General features: G+C 40.1%; 1 protein-coding gene across 3 annotated transcripts in view; it reads left to right on the top strand.

Moving 5' to 3' along the window:
- Positions 1-19614, top strand: part of SIPA1L2 (signal induced proliferation associated 1 like 2) — a 133416-nt gene that overhangs the window by 92702 nt on the left and 21100 nt on the right. For 2 of the 3 annotated variants that reach the window (XM_070733965.1, XM_070733964.1), the window contains exons 14-18: positions 990-1375; positions 3062-3286; positions 12689-12806; positions 15313-15532; positions 18662-18793. In XM_070733965.1, the coding sequence (XP_070590066.1) occupies positions 990-1375; positions 3062-3286; positions 12689-12806; positions 15313-15532; positions 18662-18793 (1081 nt within the window). The remainder of the gene's footprint in view (positions 1-989; positions 1376-3061; positions 3287-12688; positions 12807-15312; positions 15533-18661; positions 18794-19614) is intronic. The other variant, XR_011557460.1, reaches the window with a different exon arrangement.

Here is a 19614-nt window from a genome sequence, read left to right as displayed (position 1 = left end):
GGAACCACTGATTTAAACACTAAGTAAAAGAAGGATCGCTCTTCATTCTGAGCAGAACTTTAAACCACATATTCGCCTTGTTACTTTTGATGGGCTATATCTTGGAATAAACAAAATAAATGTTTATTCTAATTATATATGATTTTATTACTTAGGCACCATTGAACATAGAGTGGTGTACCTAAATAGAACTTGTCTGTATGTATAGTACATTCCTGTAAAATTTTAGTAGTGATGACAAAGAGCTAATAACAATGAAAACATATTTCTAGATGAATTTAATAATCTTTGCAAAGATGGCAGAAGGGGAGGGGAACTTTGCATTGGAAGAGGTTACCTGCTTAACGTTGGATTTAGGCCACCGAGACAAAAATGGTTACTATAGTTACAGTTAATGTTTAGTTAATAGCCGCAGAATGGGGAACTTGTAGCCCGCCAGATGTCATTGAACTGCTTCTGGCATTCCTGACTCCTGGCCATGCCAGCTGGCTCCAAATTAGGGTAAAACCCCTCACTCGGTGTCATCTGGAAGAGCCTATAACTATAACAATAATTGGAATACGCAACACTTTGTACAGTAAAGGAGAATATTTGTAGTTGAGGGTTGAAATGAGGGTCCTTGGTTCATTCACAATATATCTCTCTCCCTCTATCTCTCCCTCCCTCTCTTTCCCTCCCTCCCTCCCTCTCTTTCCCTCCCTCCCTGCCCCCTCTCTTCCCCCCCTCTCTCTGCTATTTGCTTGCAGATGTTTCATTACTCAAACAAGGTAACAACATCAGTGCTCAAGGAGGAACAAGAGTCCATTTACTTTGTACAATTTTATAGATTCTTATAGATTGTTTTTGAACACGTGTTAATTGAAATACAAATAAGGCAAATGTGGTTCATTTTTGCTTCAAATTCATTTAGCATTTTGAACTAGTAATGTCTTTCTTGTCTCATTGATTAAACTGCGGGTAATGGAAATAAAACTATATTTCTCTTTAAGATTGGAGACAAAACCTGTTCCAGCCATTCTAGCAGTAACACTCTCTCCAGCAACACATCAAGCAACAGTGATGATAAGCACTTTGGCACTGAAGATCTAATGGACTCTGACTTGCTTGGATTAACGTATATTAAGGGAGCTTCTACTGACAGTGGAATTGATACTGCTCCTTGTATGCCAGCTCCAATGTTGGCTCCATTGCACATTTCCGGAAGTCGGTCTGGGCTTCATGGACGGACAGATCAATGGGGTGAATCATCCGAAACTCCAGGAACAGATGATGACATGAAAGTGTATGCTGTCCACAGTTATGCTTCAGCTATCTCTAGCAGTCATATATGTGATGGCAGCATGGGTGACCTCAGTGAACTGTCGTCACATTCTAGGTGAGTTTTTTTCCTCCCAGTGTTTTTCAGGAAACTAAACTAAAATCCTGAGTAATGTGTACATTTGCTTTTACTTACTTTATACTTTAGTGGGAGTGTTTTAACCTCATATTGTCAATGTTACATTTCAGAAATTAAGAAGAAATTTGTGCTTGTCTGAATTAGTTTTGTATGTCTATCTGAGTCCAAAATTTTACATATTTTTATATTTAATAAAGCTAAATATGTTCCATATACTTCAAGCGTTGGGTAAGGTTTGGCTTGAGTTGCTGTTACTCGGGTGCCTTATAATACAGTGTTCCCTCGATTTTCGCGGGTTCGAACTTCGCGGAAAGTCTATACCACGGTTTTTCAAAAATATGAATTAAAAAATACTTTGCGGGTTTTTCCCCCTATACCACGGTTTTTCCTACCCAATGACGTCATATGTCATCGCCAAACTTTCGTTTGCCTTTAATAAATATTTTTTTTAATAAACTTTAATAAATAAACATGGTGAGTAATAATCTGAATGGTTGCTAAGGGAATGGAAAATTGCAATTTAAGGGTTTAAAGTGTTAAGGGAAGGCTTGTGATACTGTTCATAGCAAAAAATAGTGTATTTACTTCCGCATCTCTACTTCGCGGAAATTCAACTTTCGCGGGCGGTCTCGGAACGCATCCCCAGCGAAAAGCGAGGGAACACTGTATATCCAACCTGTCTTTGTTGAACAATGTAATTTAGATAAAACATTTTGTACATAATAAATTGAGTTCAGCTCCCCCCCCCCCCCGGCGGTATGTTCATTGCACGGGTGGGATTTTCCCTCTGTCATGGGAATCTTCCTGTCTAGTCGTAGGAGAAGAGTTTTGCATAAAACACATTCTAGACATCGATTAATGAAGAGTTATGCCTTATGGCAAGGATTAAATTGGATATCATTCTGCCTCCGACAGCCTATTATGAAATCAATTTATGATTACACTGCATCTTTTTACCTGCAAAAGTCTTTGAATATTCCATGGAAGGGCTGCTGTTTTGTATCAGTAACTACTTTTTCATGGCATTAATGTGAACATTTTTAATTTTATAATCTCAAGTCAATGATCATAAATGTGGTGTGGATTTCCTTTATCCCCAGTCACATATGCACAATTTGTGTAAGTCATGAAAGCAGGTTCATGTTTGGGGTTGTTGGGGTTTTTTTTGAATGCCATTATAACCTCAGTCTGTAAATGAATAGTTGTAAGTTAACTACCTGTTGTAATTAGAGAGAAGACTTTCTCAGACGTAGTATTCTCTGTCTATAATACTTTTCCTGGAGCGCTCATATCAAGGTTTTTCTAGTGCTAGAAAAATACTTAACCATACTTAAATACTTAAAATACTTAATATTGTTTTATTTCTGTAAGGTCAGTGCCAAATTTTGAAGTTTTTTTCTGTTTCCAGTTTTACTATTTTACTCTTTATTTAATTTTAATTTTTGAGAGAGATAGGTTTCTAACCCAATATCCAAAATAAGATTAGTAGTATTCTTATACCTGCTTACTGAAATCAAAGCAACAAGAATTCAGTTTTGGTTGGATATGAACTCTGCGTTGCAGAAATAAATTACATGACACATTGTTGATTTTTAAAGACTTTATAGAGGGTGTGTGTAGTACTACATTACATATTTTATTGTGTGCATTTCCCCCTTTTTCTAGCGGGTCGCATCATTCTGGAAGTCCTTCAACACATGGTCCTAAAAGCACTGGGTCATTAGATACCTCCAAAGTATATATAGTCTCACAGAATTGTGCTCAACCAATCCCTGGATCCATGGCAAAATGTTACCCTCGACAAGGAGCAATAAACAAATACGTTATTGGCTGGAAAAAGTCAGAAGGTAGCCCCACACCTGAGGAATCTGAAATTTCTGAATGCCAAGAGTAAGAATCTTTTTAATCATATGTGGGAGCGAGAAGTTGGAATTTGAGAAGGGAGGAGGTCATGGAAGGAAAAAGAAAAAAGGCAAATTACATAATGTTGGTTCCTTAAGAATTAAAAATAGATAAGGGTTCTGTATATATGTGTGTGTGTGTGTGTGTGTGTGTGTGTGTTTGTAGATTTTCACGGGTACAGGTATGACGGTCTTGGTATATTCGAGTTTCTTCCCGTGTAGGATTTAGAAATTTCTGGCGACGTTTCGATGAGGTCCCACTCGTCATCTTCAGGCTGGTGCTTCTGTCCTTGTTCTAGGACAAGGACAGAAGCACCAGCCTGAAGATGACGAGTGGGACCTCGTCAAAACATCGCCAGAAATTTCTAAATCCCACACAGGAAGAAACCCGAATATACCAAGACCGTCATATATATATGGGTTGGGATGAGAGGCAAATAAGGAGCTGTGATGTTCCTTCAATACACCAGGGTGATTCGACACAAAAATATGTAATCCTTCCCTGGTGCAGAGCTGAAGGGATTGGATACTGTAGCCTACAGGATAGTTCTCTGCCTTCCAAGGCAAAGGTTGCAGGTTCAAGTCCCAGTGGGTATGGCTAGCTGATGAGGCCAAAATAAGGCCGAAATAGATCTATCTTAGTCTCCCTTAATTTTTAAATTCAGCAAAAAAACATGTGACATATATATGTATGTATGTATGTATGTATATGTATATATAAAACCTCTAGCTTTTCCTTTTAAGTACTATGAGACAAGATTTCTATTGAGCAATTTGTCTGATTTATACAGAAAGTTAAGGGAATCTTAAATTTATAATCTATTACTCCATATTTGCCCTGTTCATTACATTTAGACAAACACAGTCAGTGGTGGGGTTCAATTTTTTTTGCTACCGGTTCTGTGGGCGTGGCTTGTGGGGATGGTGTGGCTTGGTGGGCATGGCAGGGGAAAGATACTGCAAAATCTCCATCAGCTGGGACTCAGGAGGCAGAGAATAGATGGGGGCGGGCTTAGTCAGAGGTGGTATTTACTGCTTCTCCGAACTACTGAGAATTTGTGCTACCGGTTCTCCAGAACTGGTCAGAACCTGCTGAATCCCACTTCTAAAACACACACATGCACATACACACACTGAAGAAAATCTGTGCAACAATATATTGACAAAATAGATGTAGTGCTGAGCACCGTTCCTCATAGGCTGCGCGAGTGAGCACGCGCGCGCCCCAAAATACCCCCCCATGTACCCTTTTTCACGGGCGCGCAGTTCCCATCCCTGCCAGCCCGTGGGGGGGGCGGTGTGGCGCCGGCAGTAGAAGGCGCTGCCCCCCGCCCACCCGATCCGCCCCCTCTCCTCCTCTTCCGCTGAAAGAAAAGCGCAGAAGCTGCCTGCTTGAGCCTCGCGTTGCTCCACCCCGCTTCGCCCTGCCTGTCATCCTCCGTTGTGTTTTCGGGGGCGAGCGGCGGGAAAGCCCTGTGCTGGCCAGGAAAGCCGGCTTTGCTTTCCGTGAAAGCAGTGCGCCTTTTAAACACGCTGCTTTCCTGCACCTTTTTCCTGGGGGTGGGTGGGAGTGGCCTCCTCCCCCCCCACCCAGGAAAGAGTTGCAAGAAAGCAGCGTGTTTAAAAGGCGCGCTGCTTTCACGGAAAGCAAAGCCGGCTTTCCTGGCCGGCACAGGACTTTCCTGCCGCTCCCCCCCGAAAACACAACGGAGGTCCAGGATGACAGGCGAAGCGGGGTGGAGCAACGCGAGGCTCAAGCTGGTGGCGGAAGACCTCCATTGTGTTTTTGTCTGGGGGGGGCAGGAGGACCAGCTGGCTTGAGCCTTGTGCCGGTCAGCAAAGCCGGAGACGTGGAGAGAAAGAAGGGAAAGAGAGGGAGGGAAAGAGGAGAGGAAAGAAGGAGGGAGGGAGGGAAGGAAGGGAGAGAAAAGTGAACGAGAGGGAGAGAGAAAGGGAGGAAGAGAGGAAGGAAGGAAGAGATAAATATAAAGGGAGAGAGGGAGAAAGAGAGGGAGGGGAAGGGGGGAAGGAAGGAAAAGAGAGAGAGAAAGAGAAAAAAGTGGAAGGAAGAGAGAAGGAAAGAAAGGAAGGGAGAGAGAGAGAAGATAGGAAGGAAGAGAGAGTGAGAGAGAGCAAGAAAGAAAGAGTGAGAGAGGAGAGAGGAAGGAAGAGAGTGATAGGGAGAGAGAGGAAGAAAGCAAGAGAGAGAGGAGTGGAAGGAAGAGAGAGGGAGAGAAAAATGATAGAAAGAAGGGGGGAAGAGAAATGAGAAAATGATTGAGGCAGAGAATGACAGGAAAGAGAGAGAAACAGAGAGAGAAGTGACTCTTGATTTAAAGCATATGGTAAAAGCACTTAAATAATAACAGAGAAAAAAACCCCCAGCCCTCACCTGTTTTTATTAATAGTTATGTTTTTGGATTTGCTGGTTGTTTTAGTTTTAATAGTAATAGAGTTTGGTTTTGTTTTATTATTAATTTCTTTTAATAAAAAAGAAGGGATTTATTTTATTTATTTATTTATATTTATTTATTTGTTTGTTTGTTTGTTTATTTGTACTTCCATGCCACCCAGTCCCAAGGGGACTGCCGCTCAGACACTATACTTTTCCGCCCACCACGAAAAAAAATTAGACGGAACATTGGTGCTGAGAACAATTCCTCTGACACTACTCATATTTCATGGACTTAAAGCTGAACTAGCATTGAACTAGCATTGAACTAGCATTGAACTAGCTTTACTAGAACTTTGATACATTAACAACTCCATTAATCATGTATTTCCCTTCTGTGTGAAATCTTTTGAAAAATCTTTTGCAAAATCTCTCTCTCGACGATATTTTCTTAGCGCTAACTGTACCCAACTTCTTCAAGCCCTGGTTATAAGCCTTCTTTACTGCTCCTGTGATCTTCTTGCTTCTTGCTTGATCTTTTCTGAATCTATTGCAATTTCTCTGGATTCTTCTTAAAGTGTGCTGCTCAGAACCAGACGCTTCTAAGCATTTAATAATAATAATAATAATAATAATAATAATAATAATAATAATAATAATTTATTGGATTTGTATGCCGCCCCTCTCCGTAGACTTTGTGGTGGGCATTCGTCATTTGGTAATATTACAGAACCAAACTGGAATTGGGTTTATATTTTTTTACAGCTGCATCACACTGCTGACTCCTATTGTTTTCAGTTAACTACTCTTCCAAGTTCAAATCAATAAGACAAAATCATTGAAGATCCAGAATTGATCCTTGTGGAAGCCCACTTGATGCTTCTTTCAAATGAAATGTAGAGCTTTGTAATACTTCAAATTTGAAGTATTTTTGACAAGAGTTTTTTATTATCTTCAAGCTTCAATGCTGCCTCTTTATCCTACTCATAGAAAACATTTTTTTTGCTCTAGGTGCTGATTAGCTCTGTCTTGTTTCTTATCCTCTTTATTAAGTGAAAGTAAAAGTATGTTAGTGTGTAAGATAATGTTCAGATTAGAGTCCTAAATTGGATAAAATGATGTGATCATACTTGGATTCAAACAGCTTTGGTTATGCCTGTGAAATGTAACAGCATATAGTATTGTCCTTATAGTTTCAAAATACAAAGTTTACTAATGGACTTTCTGTGTGGTTTGTTTCATATTTTGTTTGGCAGAATTATGATCAAAAGTATACAAGAGAGGACAGTGGTTAATATTTAAGAAATATACAGTAATACCTTGTATTACAAATTTAATTGGTTCCAGGATGAGGTTCTTAAGGTGAAAAGTTTGTAAGACGAAACAAAGTTTCCCATAGGAATCAATTGAAAAGCAATTAATGCATGCAAGCCCAAAATCCACCCCTTTTGCCGAAGTGCCCATTTTTGCACTGCTGGGATTCCCCTGAGGTTCCCCTCCAGTCTTCTGGGTTTTTGCGATGCTGCAGGGGAATCCCAGCATCACAAAAATGAGCGCTTTGCTGGCAATGGATCATCAGTGAAATCGCAGCATCACAAAAACACCAAAGTCCTCGAAACCCCACCTCTGGACCTCTGTGTTTTTGCGATGCTGCGATTTCAGTGAGGCTCCCCTTGCTGGGAAACCCCACCTCCAGACTTCCTTTGCCAGCAAAGCGCCCGTTTTTGAGCTGGTGGGATTCCCCTGCTGGGATTCCCCTGCAGCATCACAAAAATATGGAAGTCCGGAGGTGGGTTTTCCCATGGAGGGGAGCCTCAGGGGAATTTCAGCAGCGCAAAAACGGGTGTTTCGCTGGCAACAGAAGTCTGGAGGCGGGGCATCCCAGCGGCAGCGGTGGGTTTGTAAGGAGAAAATAGTTTGTAAGAAGAGGCAAAAAAATCTTAAACCCCGGGTTTGTATCTCGAAAAGTTTGTATGACGAGGCGTTTGTAAGACGGGGTATCACTGTATACCTTTACAGGCAGGGGATATATAGGCTGTAGTTTTCTTGTTTGGCAGGTTACTGAGAAATGTATTAATGTGAGACATATACCAATACATTTATTGATATATGTGTGTGATTAAGTGAATAGTCCTACATTATAGAACATTATATACAAATACAGAGTTAATGTTATTTGCTGAATGGGATGAGTGATACGTATGGTAATTAAAAATATCTGTGGAAAAAAAATAGAATCCTTAGCAGTTGCTTCATATTAGTAGGAGTATAGTCACAAATGTTTGTTTCTCCTTTGGGTTTTTTTGAATTTCCATGTGGATAAATGTATAAAAATTCTTGTGGTGATGTTAGAGGTGTATCTCCGGGACTGCCTTCTACTGTACGAATCCCAGTGACCAGTTAGGTCCCACAGAGTGGGCCTTCTCCGGGTCCCGTCGACTAAATAATGTTGTCTGGCGGGACCCAGAGGAAGAGCCTTCTCTGTGGCGGCCCCGACCCTCTGGAATCAACTTCCCCCTGAGATTAGGATCGCCCCCACCCTGCTCGCCTTTTGCAAACTCCTTAAAACCCACCTCTGCCATCAGGCATGGGGAAATTGATTCCCCCAGGTTGTTCCCGCTTCATGTATGGTTTTTGTCTGGGATGTATGACTGTTTTTATATTAAGGGTTTTAAATTGCTTTTTAACTATCGGATTTGTACTGTGTTTTTTGTTGTGATCCGCTCCGAGTCTCCGGAGAGGGGCGGCATACAAATCTAATAAATAAATAAATTGTTGGGAATATATATATCTGTATTTTTAGAATTCAGAGGATATGGTGTTCCTGGCTAAGAACCTGAATTATTTGCGGGGAATGTTAGATTAACTGTATGAAAGAAGGAATATGGAATTGAAATGAATCTATTGAAATTAATGGGAATTGTGGAAAAGATGAGATAAAAATTGCAAGTTTGGGATACAAGGGAAATAGATTATCAGTAAGTAGATTAATACTTTGTGTACTGTACTTTGATTTACTGCAAGATAAGGAAAGGATGATGTACAAGTGCTAATAAAAACACAGTGAGTAATGTGCTACTATTAGTAATAGTTTACTCAAACTTGTCAAGAATGAATGAATGAATGACCAAAGAAAATAAAAAGTGATGTTTATATGGATGGCCTTCTGCCCTTTTTAAAACTGCCAATAAGTTGGGATGTATCAGGTAGAAGTATAAATGTTGAATGTTCAGGAATTCAAATCAGAAACAGAGTAGGTATTAAATTCTTCACTCACTTCATATCTTTTTGGAAGATTCATATTCTGAAAGTTCTGCAAGATCTTGCTTTTGGAACGTATCTCCACATCTTGGATGTGTGGACAGGATAAGATGCCTTCACCAACAAGACTTTTTATTTGATCTTCTACTTATTTTAAGCCAAATGCTCTTTGCAAAATTGTCTGCTCATTCATTTGGATTTCTGAATAGGAATGGATGTTCTTGATCCAGGTGGAGCTCTTCCACCTTCTCTTCTTTCCTTATGAACAAATTATATATATCCTTTAGTGGCAGTCTTGAAGCCCCTGGACTCCACTAGGCCTTGTTAAACAAATATTTGCCGTTAAGAGTTTAGACTCCTCTTCTTTTATTTCCTCTATTCTGAACAAGATCAGATAGACAATGAAAGGCAGAGATGTTATGAGCTTTTGCTTTTTCAGATTTGTTTTACAGGGATTTCAGATATCTGTTTCATGAACATTCACTCTTTCTACAGTGCAGAACTCTTTGTCTGAAGTCCTTTTATTTTCCTTCATTCTTAGCCCCTAATGCAAGATGCAAACTGCATTGTTCTGACAATCCATGTCTCTTAGATGCACCGGAGTATAAGATGCACCTTAGTTTTGGGGAAGGAAAACAAGGAAAAAAGACCTCTGCCTCCCAGCAATTTGCCAAACAGCAAACAGCACAGATGATATAAACTGTTTGCCGTATACTGTATTTCCGTGCATGTATGTCTGGCCCATATAAATAGCAAAGAATTGGAGAAATGTTCATTGTGGCAGTCTATTAATCCCAGAGAGTTTTCTTAAATGTAATCACACTAACTCCTCCCAGTTATTTAAATAGATCTACTCCAAACATGACTAAGTCAAGGTTTAACTCGGCTGCCTTATCTTAATACTAAAACAGAACATTGTTACATTTCCAATTATACATTTACAGATCTTTAAAATTGGTGTAGCTTTCTGGAAGTATTCTCTGCTATTTAAAAGAAGATACCATACTTCATTTTGTTAGGTTATCCAGAATAATAATAAAGCAGTCTTTAAAAAATAAGTCTAATAACTTGAACTTTCTAAAGGAATTTATAGTTATTGACTTACCTCCTTGCAGTAAAAAAACAGCCAGTTTCTCCCTCCAGCAATTTGCCTCCTTGTAGCTTTAGTTTCAATTTCATTTTAGCATGTGGGCTTGCCAGCAATTTCAATCAATCAGCTGAGTGTCGGGAGGCAGATAATCAGTGACTTGTGCTAATGAAGCTCTACTGCTGTTTGCTGCAAAGAGGTAAATTGCTGGCCGGCACAGACCAAAGAGTAGGGGTGGCTGGGTGGGGCTACATTCGGTGTATAAGACACAGCCAAGGTCTTCACCCTCTTTTTTGTGGTGTGTGTGTCTTACACTCAAAAATATGGTAATTGCTTCTTGTTGTGATTCAGCCTGAGGCTGCTCAGGGACCAGCTGTGTCTCTGCTGGCTCCATGCCCGGAGGAGGATGACAGCGCAGAGGAGGGGGCTGAACAGTCGGACGGGGGAGAGGAAAATCAGGAATGGGATGAACGAGAACAGCATGAGAGGCCCGGGGGGGGGGGCCCTCTCCCCAGCCAGTAGCTTGGAGTCATTAGGTGATGACGCACAAGCTGTCATTGACATGAGACAGCGACGTTCAGAGCAACGAAAGGAGCAGTTAAAGAGATATTATCACCATTGAAGTAGAAACAGCTGGGTTTGGGTGTGGTCCTCATCAGCAGGGTTTAAAAGGCAGGCAAGCCCTTGAAGCCATGTGGAGTGTTATCAGCTTGGCGTGGCGTTATCCTGTCTTGTTTCTCGGCGTCTCTGTTCCTGGCTTGTGGCCCAGCAGCTTTGGTAGATCCGTGGGAGGTGTAGGTCTGCTATCTACAGCCTTGGCTTGGCAGCAAGAATTCTGTATTGCTGCATGGACTTTTGGCCTTCGTGAATATATCTGAAGATACAGCATTTTCCTGTTTGTAAGGACATTTTCTGTTACCTGTGTTTTTCTTGACTGCCTTTGCCTTTTCCCAGTGTGTCTGGCTTCTCTTTTTGGGTTGGTATTGGCTTCTGGAGTGACCCAGACAGAACAGCTTCTATTGATATTTACATACCCCATTTGTAGCATGTGGTACTCTTCCTGGAAAAGCTGCTTATAATCATGATCACTATACATAGCAAACAAAGGAAGAGGGCAATAAAAACACAATAACTTTCAGCTTGTTTTTATTTTACTAAACCTTAGTCTTGTACAATTAGGAAATTGATTTTATTTATTTAACAAATTTATGTAGTCAATCAGCTCATACATAGGTGACCTCCAGGCCGCTTAGAAAAGTTTTTAAATCTTTTAATAAAAACCTATTTTAAAAATCCCTATTTCTCCCCTCTCCTCGTGGCAACAATAACACAATCAAATCAGCCACTTGATCAAGTCTATCTCCATTCAAAGTCCCCAAGCCCACCCATTAAACACACACACACACACACAAAATGTTTTAGCATCTTTTGGAAAAGCAACTGTTTGGGGGCCAATCCTACATCAGGGGAATATGGTTACATATCATGTTTATGGAGATTCTCAGTCATCCAGGTCATGGTTTTCCCAAAAGCACCTTTGGGACAACCATGACCAACTGGACTTTCTGGTTTTTCTTTGAAGTTGTTTCCCCTCTCATCCAAGCTTCTTGAATGAGAGGTGAAACATCTTCAAAGAAAAACCGGAAAGTCTATTTGCAGCTTGAAAAAGCACCTTTGGGTTATTTATATCTTGTTTAGATGTATGTTTCTAATTTTAGAAGTCTGCTTATCTCTGATAAGTAGGTAGTCATTGATTTTGTTGGAATTGATAGCTGTTGATATGATTGAAATATTTGGGAATTTTCAGTCTGCATTATTTTAATATGTGATTTAACCGGGTCTTTATGAAAATCAGATACTTTGTGTAATTGTTACACCAAACAGTTTTGTCAGATTTCTGGTATTAATAAAGCCATGTCTCTGTAATTGAACCAATTATAATTTCACACATTATCCCTGGAACTTAACTAATAATGTAAATAACATTCTTGGAGGATAAGTGAGCTTTGTTCTTTATTTTGATCTTGGATTTTAATTAAAACGTATTTGAGAATATATTGAAAAGAATAAAGCACGTTTTATCTTTTAGGTGTTCTCTGAAATATCAGATGGAACCCTAGAGCTAAATTCAATTGGCAATGGCTTCTATTAACACAAAAAGGGGGAAGGGTTATCTCTGTGTTCTTTAATACTAATTTGGCCCCCAAATGTTCTTTTAGGTGTTGGGAAAGACATTGGCGCCAAGGGGTGAGAAGGAACAAGTATCATTTGTCAGCAGATATCTTATTTGCATGATACAATTTTATGCACCATCATTTTAAGGGATTATTTGAAGATTATTTCTTCATTGAACATTTCAAGACTAGAAATGTTTCTTCAGATAACTGTTCTTCAATATCTATTTTGATTGTGATTGTTCATTACTCATTTTAGTTTTCTGTGCTTAGTTTAAATGTTTTACAAATTAAAATTTCTAGATGTACTAGGACTAGAATAGAATTAAACACACACACACACACATTATGTATATGTATGTGTGTGGCTTGAAGAGGAATAACTATAAAGATATTTAGATAGGAATGCATTATTAATTAATTTAAAAAACCTTGTGTCTGTGGGATGTATAATTATGTTGATGGCCTTTCTTCAAGTCAGCTTCAAGCTTCTGTCAGGAGTATAGTTTCTGAAGGCCAGCAAGCTCTCTCAAAAGAAGATTTTCTGAAGTTGATGATGCACAATAACATCTCTGCAGAGGACGGAAGAAGAAAGGTTAGCTATTTTAAAATATATATGCATTTATATATATATATTTACTTCTTAGAGGGTATTATGCACCAAATCAACTGACATTGCTAAGGGTTTAAAAATGTTAGCAATGAGAAAGGAAGAGAGAATAATTGTGAGACGTAGGATTGTACAATGCATTTAGAAGAAATATTTTGCAAGACCTAGTGTATGAATGGGGAATCCCTTCTCAAAGCATTCAAGCCTTGCATTCTCCAGAAAAATTGTTCATAATTGCTTTTAAGGCTTGTCCCCAGTCCCACAGATAACATTGTCTTCAAAGCTATGCATAATTAACTAAAAAAGAAACACATTATATGTACTATTACTTGTTTATTTAAGAGCACATAGTTGTGTAGTAAATTAAGAAAATGCAACATTTGTATTACATTTGGAAAGCAGTACTTAAAATCAGCTTTGCTTTACATTATAGTAAAAATAAAAAACCAGCCCATATCTTGCATTCCAAATGGTCATGCATTCTGGATTACTAAGACCATTTCCCCCTCCCAAGTTGATTAGATTTGTGAAATGAGAATAAAATTCTTAGAGACATGTGACATATAGTTTACCCATTCTTGAGAACTGGTTTCTCTTAGCATTCAGATTTTATGTTGGGAATGTGGAACAGTGTATCAATAGGTGGCAATCAGGAATTTATATTCACACAATGTAGTGTCTTTCACTTACCAGGATAGAGGGAAGACTAACCTTAAAAAAAAAATCTAATTACGTTAGCTTCCCAAGCATCTGAAATCCCCAGGGAAAGTCCGGCTTCTCTGTGTTAAGATTTAGAGATTGACACTTGGTGTGACATGCAGATGGACCTTCTCAGCAGTGGCATCTATCCTAGATAATAGCTTCTACTTTGCAACATGCTAGGGTGATCTATTTTATAGACTCTTTAAAATATTGACTTTCTTATATTGACTTTCCTCGGACATGAACTCCATCCCCAATACATTTATTGTTCGGTTCATTAACTCTACAGAGTTTCACCCTGAAATGTTTTTGCAACTGAGCTTAATACTTTGGGTTGCTTTATAAAGAGAAGTGTTACATAAATACATAAATAATGGTAAATGTCTTCTATTTTCCAGAAGGGAGATTAAGATGCAAATATTTGGGTTTCTTCCCGTGTAAGTTCCAGAGATTTCTGGCAATGTTTCGACAAGGTCCCAATCTTCATTTTCAGGCTGGTGCTTTTGTCCTTGTGCTAGGGCGAACACAGCGAGACCTGAGCTGCCTTCCCTCTATAAATACTGGTGGTGTGAGTGTGGAGTGCTGGCTCAGCAGCTGCAAGCTTCCTGACTCACCAGGATGTTTTAACACAGCTTGCAGCTGCTGAGCCAGAACTCCACACCCACCCACCAGTATTTATAGAGGGAAGGCAGCTCAGGTCTCGCTGTGTTCGCCCTAGCACAAGGACAAAAGCACCAGCCTGAAGATGACGAGTGTGATCTCGTCGAAACGTCGCCAGAAATCTCTGAAACGTACACGGGAAGAAACCTGAATATATATTTTCAGGAAGTAGAGATATTTTTTTTATTCTATATTATTTTAGGGTTAAACTGTATTTCAGGCAGAATTAATTATATTGATTCACTCTTAAAACTTAGTCTTATTTCATGAAAATATAATAGCAATATCAATAGCACTTAGACTTATATACAGTGCTTTCCAGCCCTTTCTGAGCAGTTTACAGAATAAGCCGCCCCGAGTACACGGAGAGGGGCAGCATACAAATCTAATAAATAAGTAAGTAAGTAAGTAAGTAAGTAAGTAAGTAAGTAAGTAAGTAAGTAAGTAAGTAAGTAAGTAAGTAAGTAAGTAAGTAAGCAATACTTCCCCTAACAATCTTGGAAGGATGGAAGGCTGAGTCAACCTTTAGCCTGGTGAGATTCGAACTGCTGAACTTCTGTCAGCCGGCAGTCAGCAGAATTAGCCTGCAGTACTGCACTCTAACCACTATGCCACCATGGTTCAATTCTTCATTTAGCAGTGGCTGCATATTGCATGCAACCATTTAGAATTAATTTTCTACTTTCCAGGAGTGCATGATGGGACAAGCTTATATGTAAGGAGAAAATTACAAGACCTTTGTCATAACGATACACTTTTGCTGATGCTAGTGAAGCAGCATTGAGTAGGATTTATTTATTTATTTATTTACTTACTTACTTACTTACTTACTTACTTACTTACTTACTTACTTACTTACTTATTGGATTTGTATGCCGCCCCTCTCCGTAGACTCGGGGCGGCTAACAACAATGATAAAAACAGCATGTAACAATCCAATAATAAAACAACTAAAAACCCTTATTATAAAACCAAACATACACACAAACATACCATGCATAACTTGTAATGGCCTAGGGGGAAGGAATATCTCTAGAATAAGACTTATTTTTGTGTAAACAAAAAATCTCATCATAGTCATGATAAGTGTTCAAGTCTGTGTTCTAATACATTCTCCTGAAATGTTTAGTTTTCATTCTATGGCAACCTATCTCCAAGGAGGATACTGTACCGTACTCTTTCCGATGAGAGCATATGTAGCAATCGGAGAGGATCTTCCTACGCCAGCTCACGGAGTTCAATGATAGACCAAGCATTGCCAAATGATATTTTGTTCAGCACTACGCCACCTTACCACAGCACTTTACCTCCTAGAACAAATTTAAACAACGGTAGTGGAAATCTGCGACGTAAGTTGTGCATGTTCGTACGTGTGATGCATCTGCTGATTTTATATTCAATTTTCAGTTGGCAATATATCCTCTGAATGAAAGATTTTAAAATAATCGCTTTAGGGAGCAGTTCATTCACCTAGCCAGGATTATCTGGAGGTGGGATGGAGAAGAGTCAAGATGGCAGCGTGAATTGCGCAATCAAGCTTTTGCCCCTTTGATTACAGGGTCACGCCTGTCACTTTCATATTTTTCTTCCCTCACAATTCATTTGCATTAACTGGAAGTAACTGTCTAGAATTTCAGTTGAAGACATCAGACTGGAAACCTGGAGACTGTAAATTCTAATCCTGCTTTACATATGAGAGCTAGCTGGGTGACCTTGGGCTAATCACGTTCTCTCAGCCCAGCTCACCTCGCGATGTGGTTGTTATGGGGAAAATAGGAAAGATTATTAGGTATGTTCGTCACCTTGAGTTATTTTTCAAAATAATAAAGGTGGAAAATAAATAAATGTTAAAAGCTGGGAACTGTAGCTACAAAGGATATGAAACTCCTCCACTGAACTACAGTAGTACCTCCACTTTCAAACGTAATTTGTTCCGTGACTAGGTTAAGTAGAAAGGTTTGTAAGAAGAAGCAATTTTTCCCATAGGAATCAGTGTAAAAGCAAGTAATGTGTGCGATTGGGAAAACCGCCGGGAGGGTGAAGGCCCTGTTTCCTCCCAGGAGATTCTTAGAGAGGCCCCACGGAGGCTTCTCCCCGCCCTGTTTTCCGGCCGTTTCCTCTCTGGAGATTCCCAGAGAGGCCCCACAGAGGCTTCTCCCTGCCTTCTCCGGCCCTGTTTCCTCCCTGGAGATTTCCAGAGAGGCCCCACGGAGGCTTCTCCCTGCCTTTTCCAGCCCTGTTTCCTCCCAGGAGATTTTTAGAGAGGCCCCACGGAGGCTTCTCCCTGCCTTTTCCAGCCCTGTTTCCTCCCAGGAGATTTTTAGAGAGGCCCCACAGAGGCTTCTCCCTGCCTTTTCTGGCCCTGTTTCTTCCCAGGAGATTCTTAGAGAGGCCCCACAGAGGCGTCTCCCCGCCTTTTCCGGCCCTGTTTCCTCTCTGGAGATTCCCAGAGAGGCCCCACGGAAGCTTCTCCCTGCCTTTTCCGGTTACAGTTTCGGAGGCTCGGGTTTGTAAGTGGAAAATGGTTCTGGAGAAGAAGCAAAAAAATCTTGAACACCCGGTTCTTATCTAGAAAAGTTCGTAAGTAGAGGCGTTTGTAGTAGAGGTACCACTGTACTTCATATATTCATTAGAGTACGGTAGAGATTCACAAACTTTGGGAACAGTCTCTAGATTCCTCTACAGGTAGTTGCTAATTTATAATTTTTCACTGTGTTTCTTTGTATATAAAATACTATATATTGCTTCTTCAATCACAGAAACTGCATTTAAATCTATTTTAAATTGGACTTTTTGTCTATATGTGTGCTTTTGAGTCATTGACTCCAGTGGAATCCTTGTGCTTTTCTTGGCAACATTTTTGAAACTAATTTGTCATTGTCTCAGGGTTGGTTCAAGTTGTCCATTTGGCTTCTTGCCTAAGGGAGGAACTAAAACTTATTGCCTCCCCTTTTCCTGCCTGGTGCTTTAACCACTACACCAAATTGAGTCAATCAAGTAAACATTTTCAGTTAAATTATTTTTTTATGCTGTGGCCCTCAACTCAAAATAGTATGTGCACCCAAGCTTTAGATTATTGTAAATGACATAAATTGTTTGTACACGTTCATAGATTTAGGAGCAGGTTTCATTTACTAATAGTACAAACTCCATGGGTATATTCTGCTGGTGTGGGAAGCATTTTTACCATTTCTCCGTCTCAATTGCATTCACTGTTTGTTAACAGGAGCTAGGAATAAAATGAATTGTTCAAAATTTGAACAAACCTGAAGGAAACACTTGTGGTCTGTAGGTATTATTTGAAAGATTATTATCTGTTCTGTCTGGGTCCCCCCAGACGCCAACACCAACCAAAAAGAGTAGTCAGACACATTGGTAAAAAGCAAAGGCAGTTTATATAAGTCAAAGCAAACACAGGTAACAAAAACTGTTCGTACAGACAGGAACACTATGAAGCTTCACAGAGGTTTCACGAAGGCCAGGCAGTAAAACAGGATTCTTGCTGGCAAAAACAATGCTGGAGATAATAAAACCCACGCCTCCCCCAAGTCTTCCAGACTTCTAGGCCACAAGCCAAGATCAGAGACGCCGAGGATCGAAGCAAGGTCACAGGACTCCCAATTGATAACTCTCCACAAGACTGTAAGGGCGGGCCTGCCTTTTCAACCCTGCTGAGGAGAACCACACCCAAACCCAGCTGTTGCCAATTCAGGGATGGAAATATCTTTCTAATTGGCCCCGTCTTTGAGCTGCTCGTCGCTGCCTCATGTCTATTATAGCCTGTGCGTCTTCATCCAATGAATCCAGGCTACTAGCTGGGGAGAGGCCCCCCCCCCCGGGGGGTCTCAGGCTGCTCTCCCTCCTCCTCTTCCTGACATTCCTCTCCCCCGTCTACCTGGTCCTCCCCCTCCTGTTCACTGTCCTCCTCCTCTGGGCATGGATCCAGCAGAGATCCAGCTGGTCCCTGAGGAGCCTCAGGCTGAATCACAACATTATCTAGGATATGAAAGGTGATTTTCTTCAGTCAATTGAAAATGTACAGCAAAAAGAAATGAAAAGATTTGACAAGAAGTAGTGGGTTGGGTGATAAATGTGTGGCATTCATTATATGAACTGTCATGTTTAGTTTTACCAGGGGCATTGAAAACCTCTAACAAATTCAGGTGCAGATAACAATTGCCAGGTCAACTACCTCAGAAACATCTGTTTATAAATATAATTGCCTAAACTTGCAATGAAGCACAGGAGAACACATCCAATTACAAGTGAACTCTGGTGCAGATTCTGAGACTAATCAAGCCTTTTTTTTGCCTGTACTCAGTCTCAGAAAAACAAGTAACTGTTTGAATTCTACAAAATAGCTATCCCACCTCTTAATGCGCCCTGTTTGTAGCAGTTGCCGAATGCTCATATATGTCAATGTTTTTCTTTTCTTTTCTAATGTGTTATCTTAAAGCCCGCTTTTCTTTTTAATGTAGATGAACTGTGGTTCTCAGATGGATCTTTATCTGACAAATCAAGATTCACTGATCCTGGCTTAATGCCCCTTCCAGATACAGCAACAGGATTAGACTGGTGTCATTTAGTTGACGCTGCACAAGCCTTTGAAGGTAATTTGTGATCAATGGAACTGCTGCTAAATTATCATAAATTAAGATGCAACCCTCCTGTTATTACCAGAGGCAGTGGCACTCAAAAAGTTTTGATAATTTGGCAATTCTGTGCAAGTTCTCCTAACCCATCAGTTTTCTGTTTCTAAATCCCAGTTGATAAGTGGATTGTATGGGTTTCATGGTTTCATGGTCTATCACAGGGTGTCAGATTTGATTTCATTGAGGGCTGCATCAGGGTTGTATTTAACTTTGTGTTTAACTTTGTGTTTCATTGAGGGATGCATCAGGGTTGCATTTAACTTCAGGGATCGGGTTGGGCGTGGCCAGCTCAGCATCACTGGTGTTTGGGGCTTGAACACTCTGCCAGTGAAAACAGCCTCCCAAGCTCCACTTTCAGCTGCGATGGCCTCCTGCAACCCTCTGCCATCAAAAACAGAGCTCTGGAGGGCCCACGGGCTATGAGTTTGACACCTCTGTTCTGTCAGATTGCTGTTAAGTGCAGTGGACTTAAGACAAAATATACAGCTACAAGACTAGAAAGTATCCTTCGTGAAAAGCGAATGTTGATAATTTTTTCTTCATATTTACATAGCCACCTATCTCACAATGAAATGACTCTGGGTGGATTACAACAAAGTTAAAAATACTGTATTTTTCGGAGTTAGGATGCATCCTTTTTCTCCCTAAAATTTTGAGTGAATGTTATACTCTGAATGTAGGGGTTTTTTGATGCTTTTTTTTACAGCCCTAACTAGGTGCTAACGATCTTCCCAGCTCTTACCTTGCAGGCTCTTTCATTGTTACTCTCTCCGAAGAAT

The sequence above is a fragment of the Erythrolamprus reginae genome, chromosome 1, assembly GCF_031021105.1.
Source record: "Erythrolamprus reginae isolate rEryReg1 chromosome 1, rEryReg1.hap1, whole genome shotgun sequence".
Lineage (NCBI taxonomy): Eukaryota > Metazoa > Chordata > Lepidosauria > Squamata > Dipsadidae > Erythrolamprus > Erythrolamprus reginae.
This window is presented reverse-complemented; position numbering and strand designations above follow the sequence as displayed.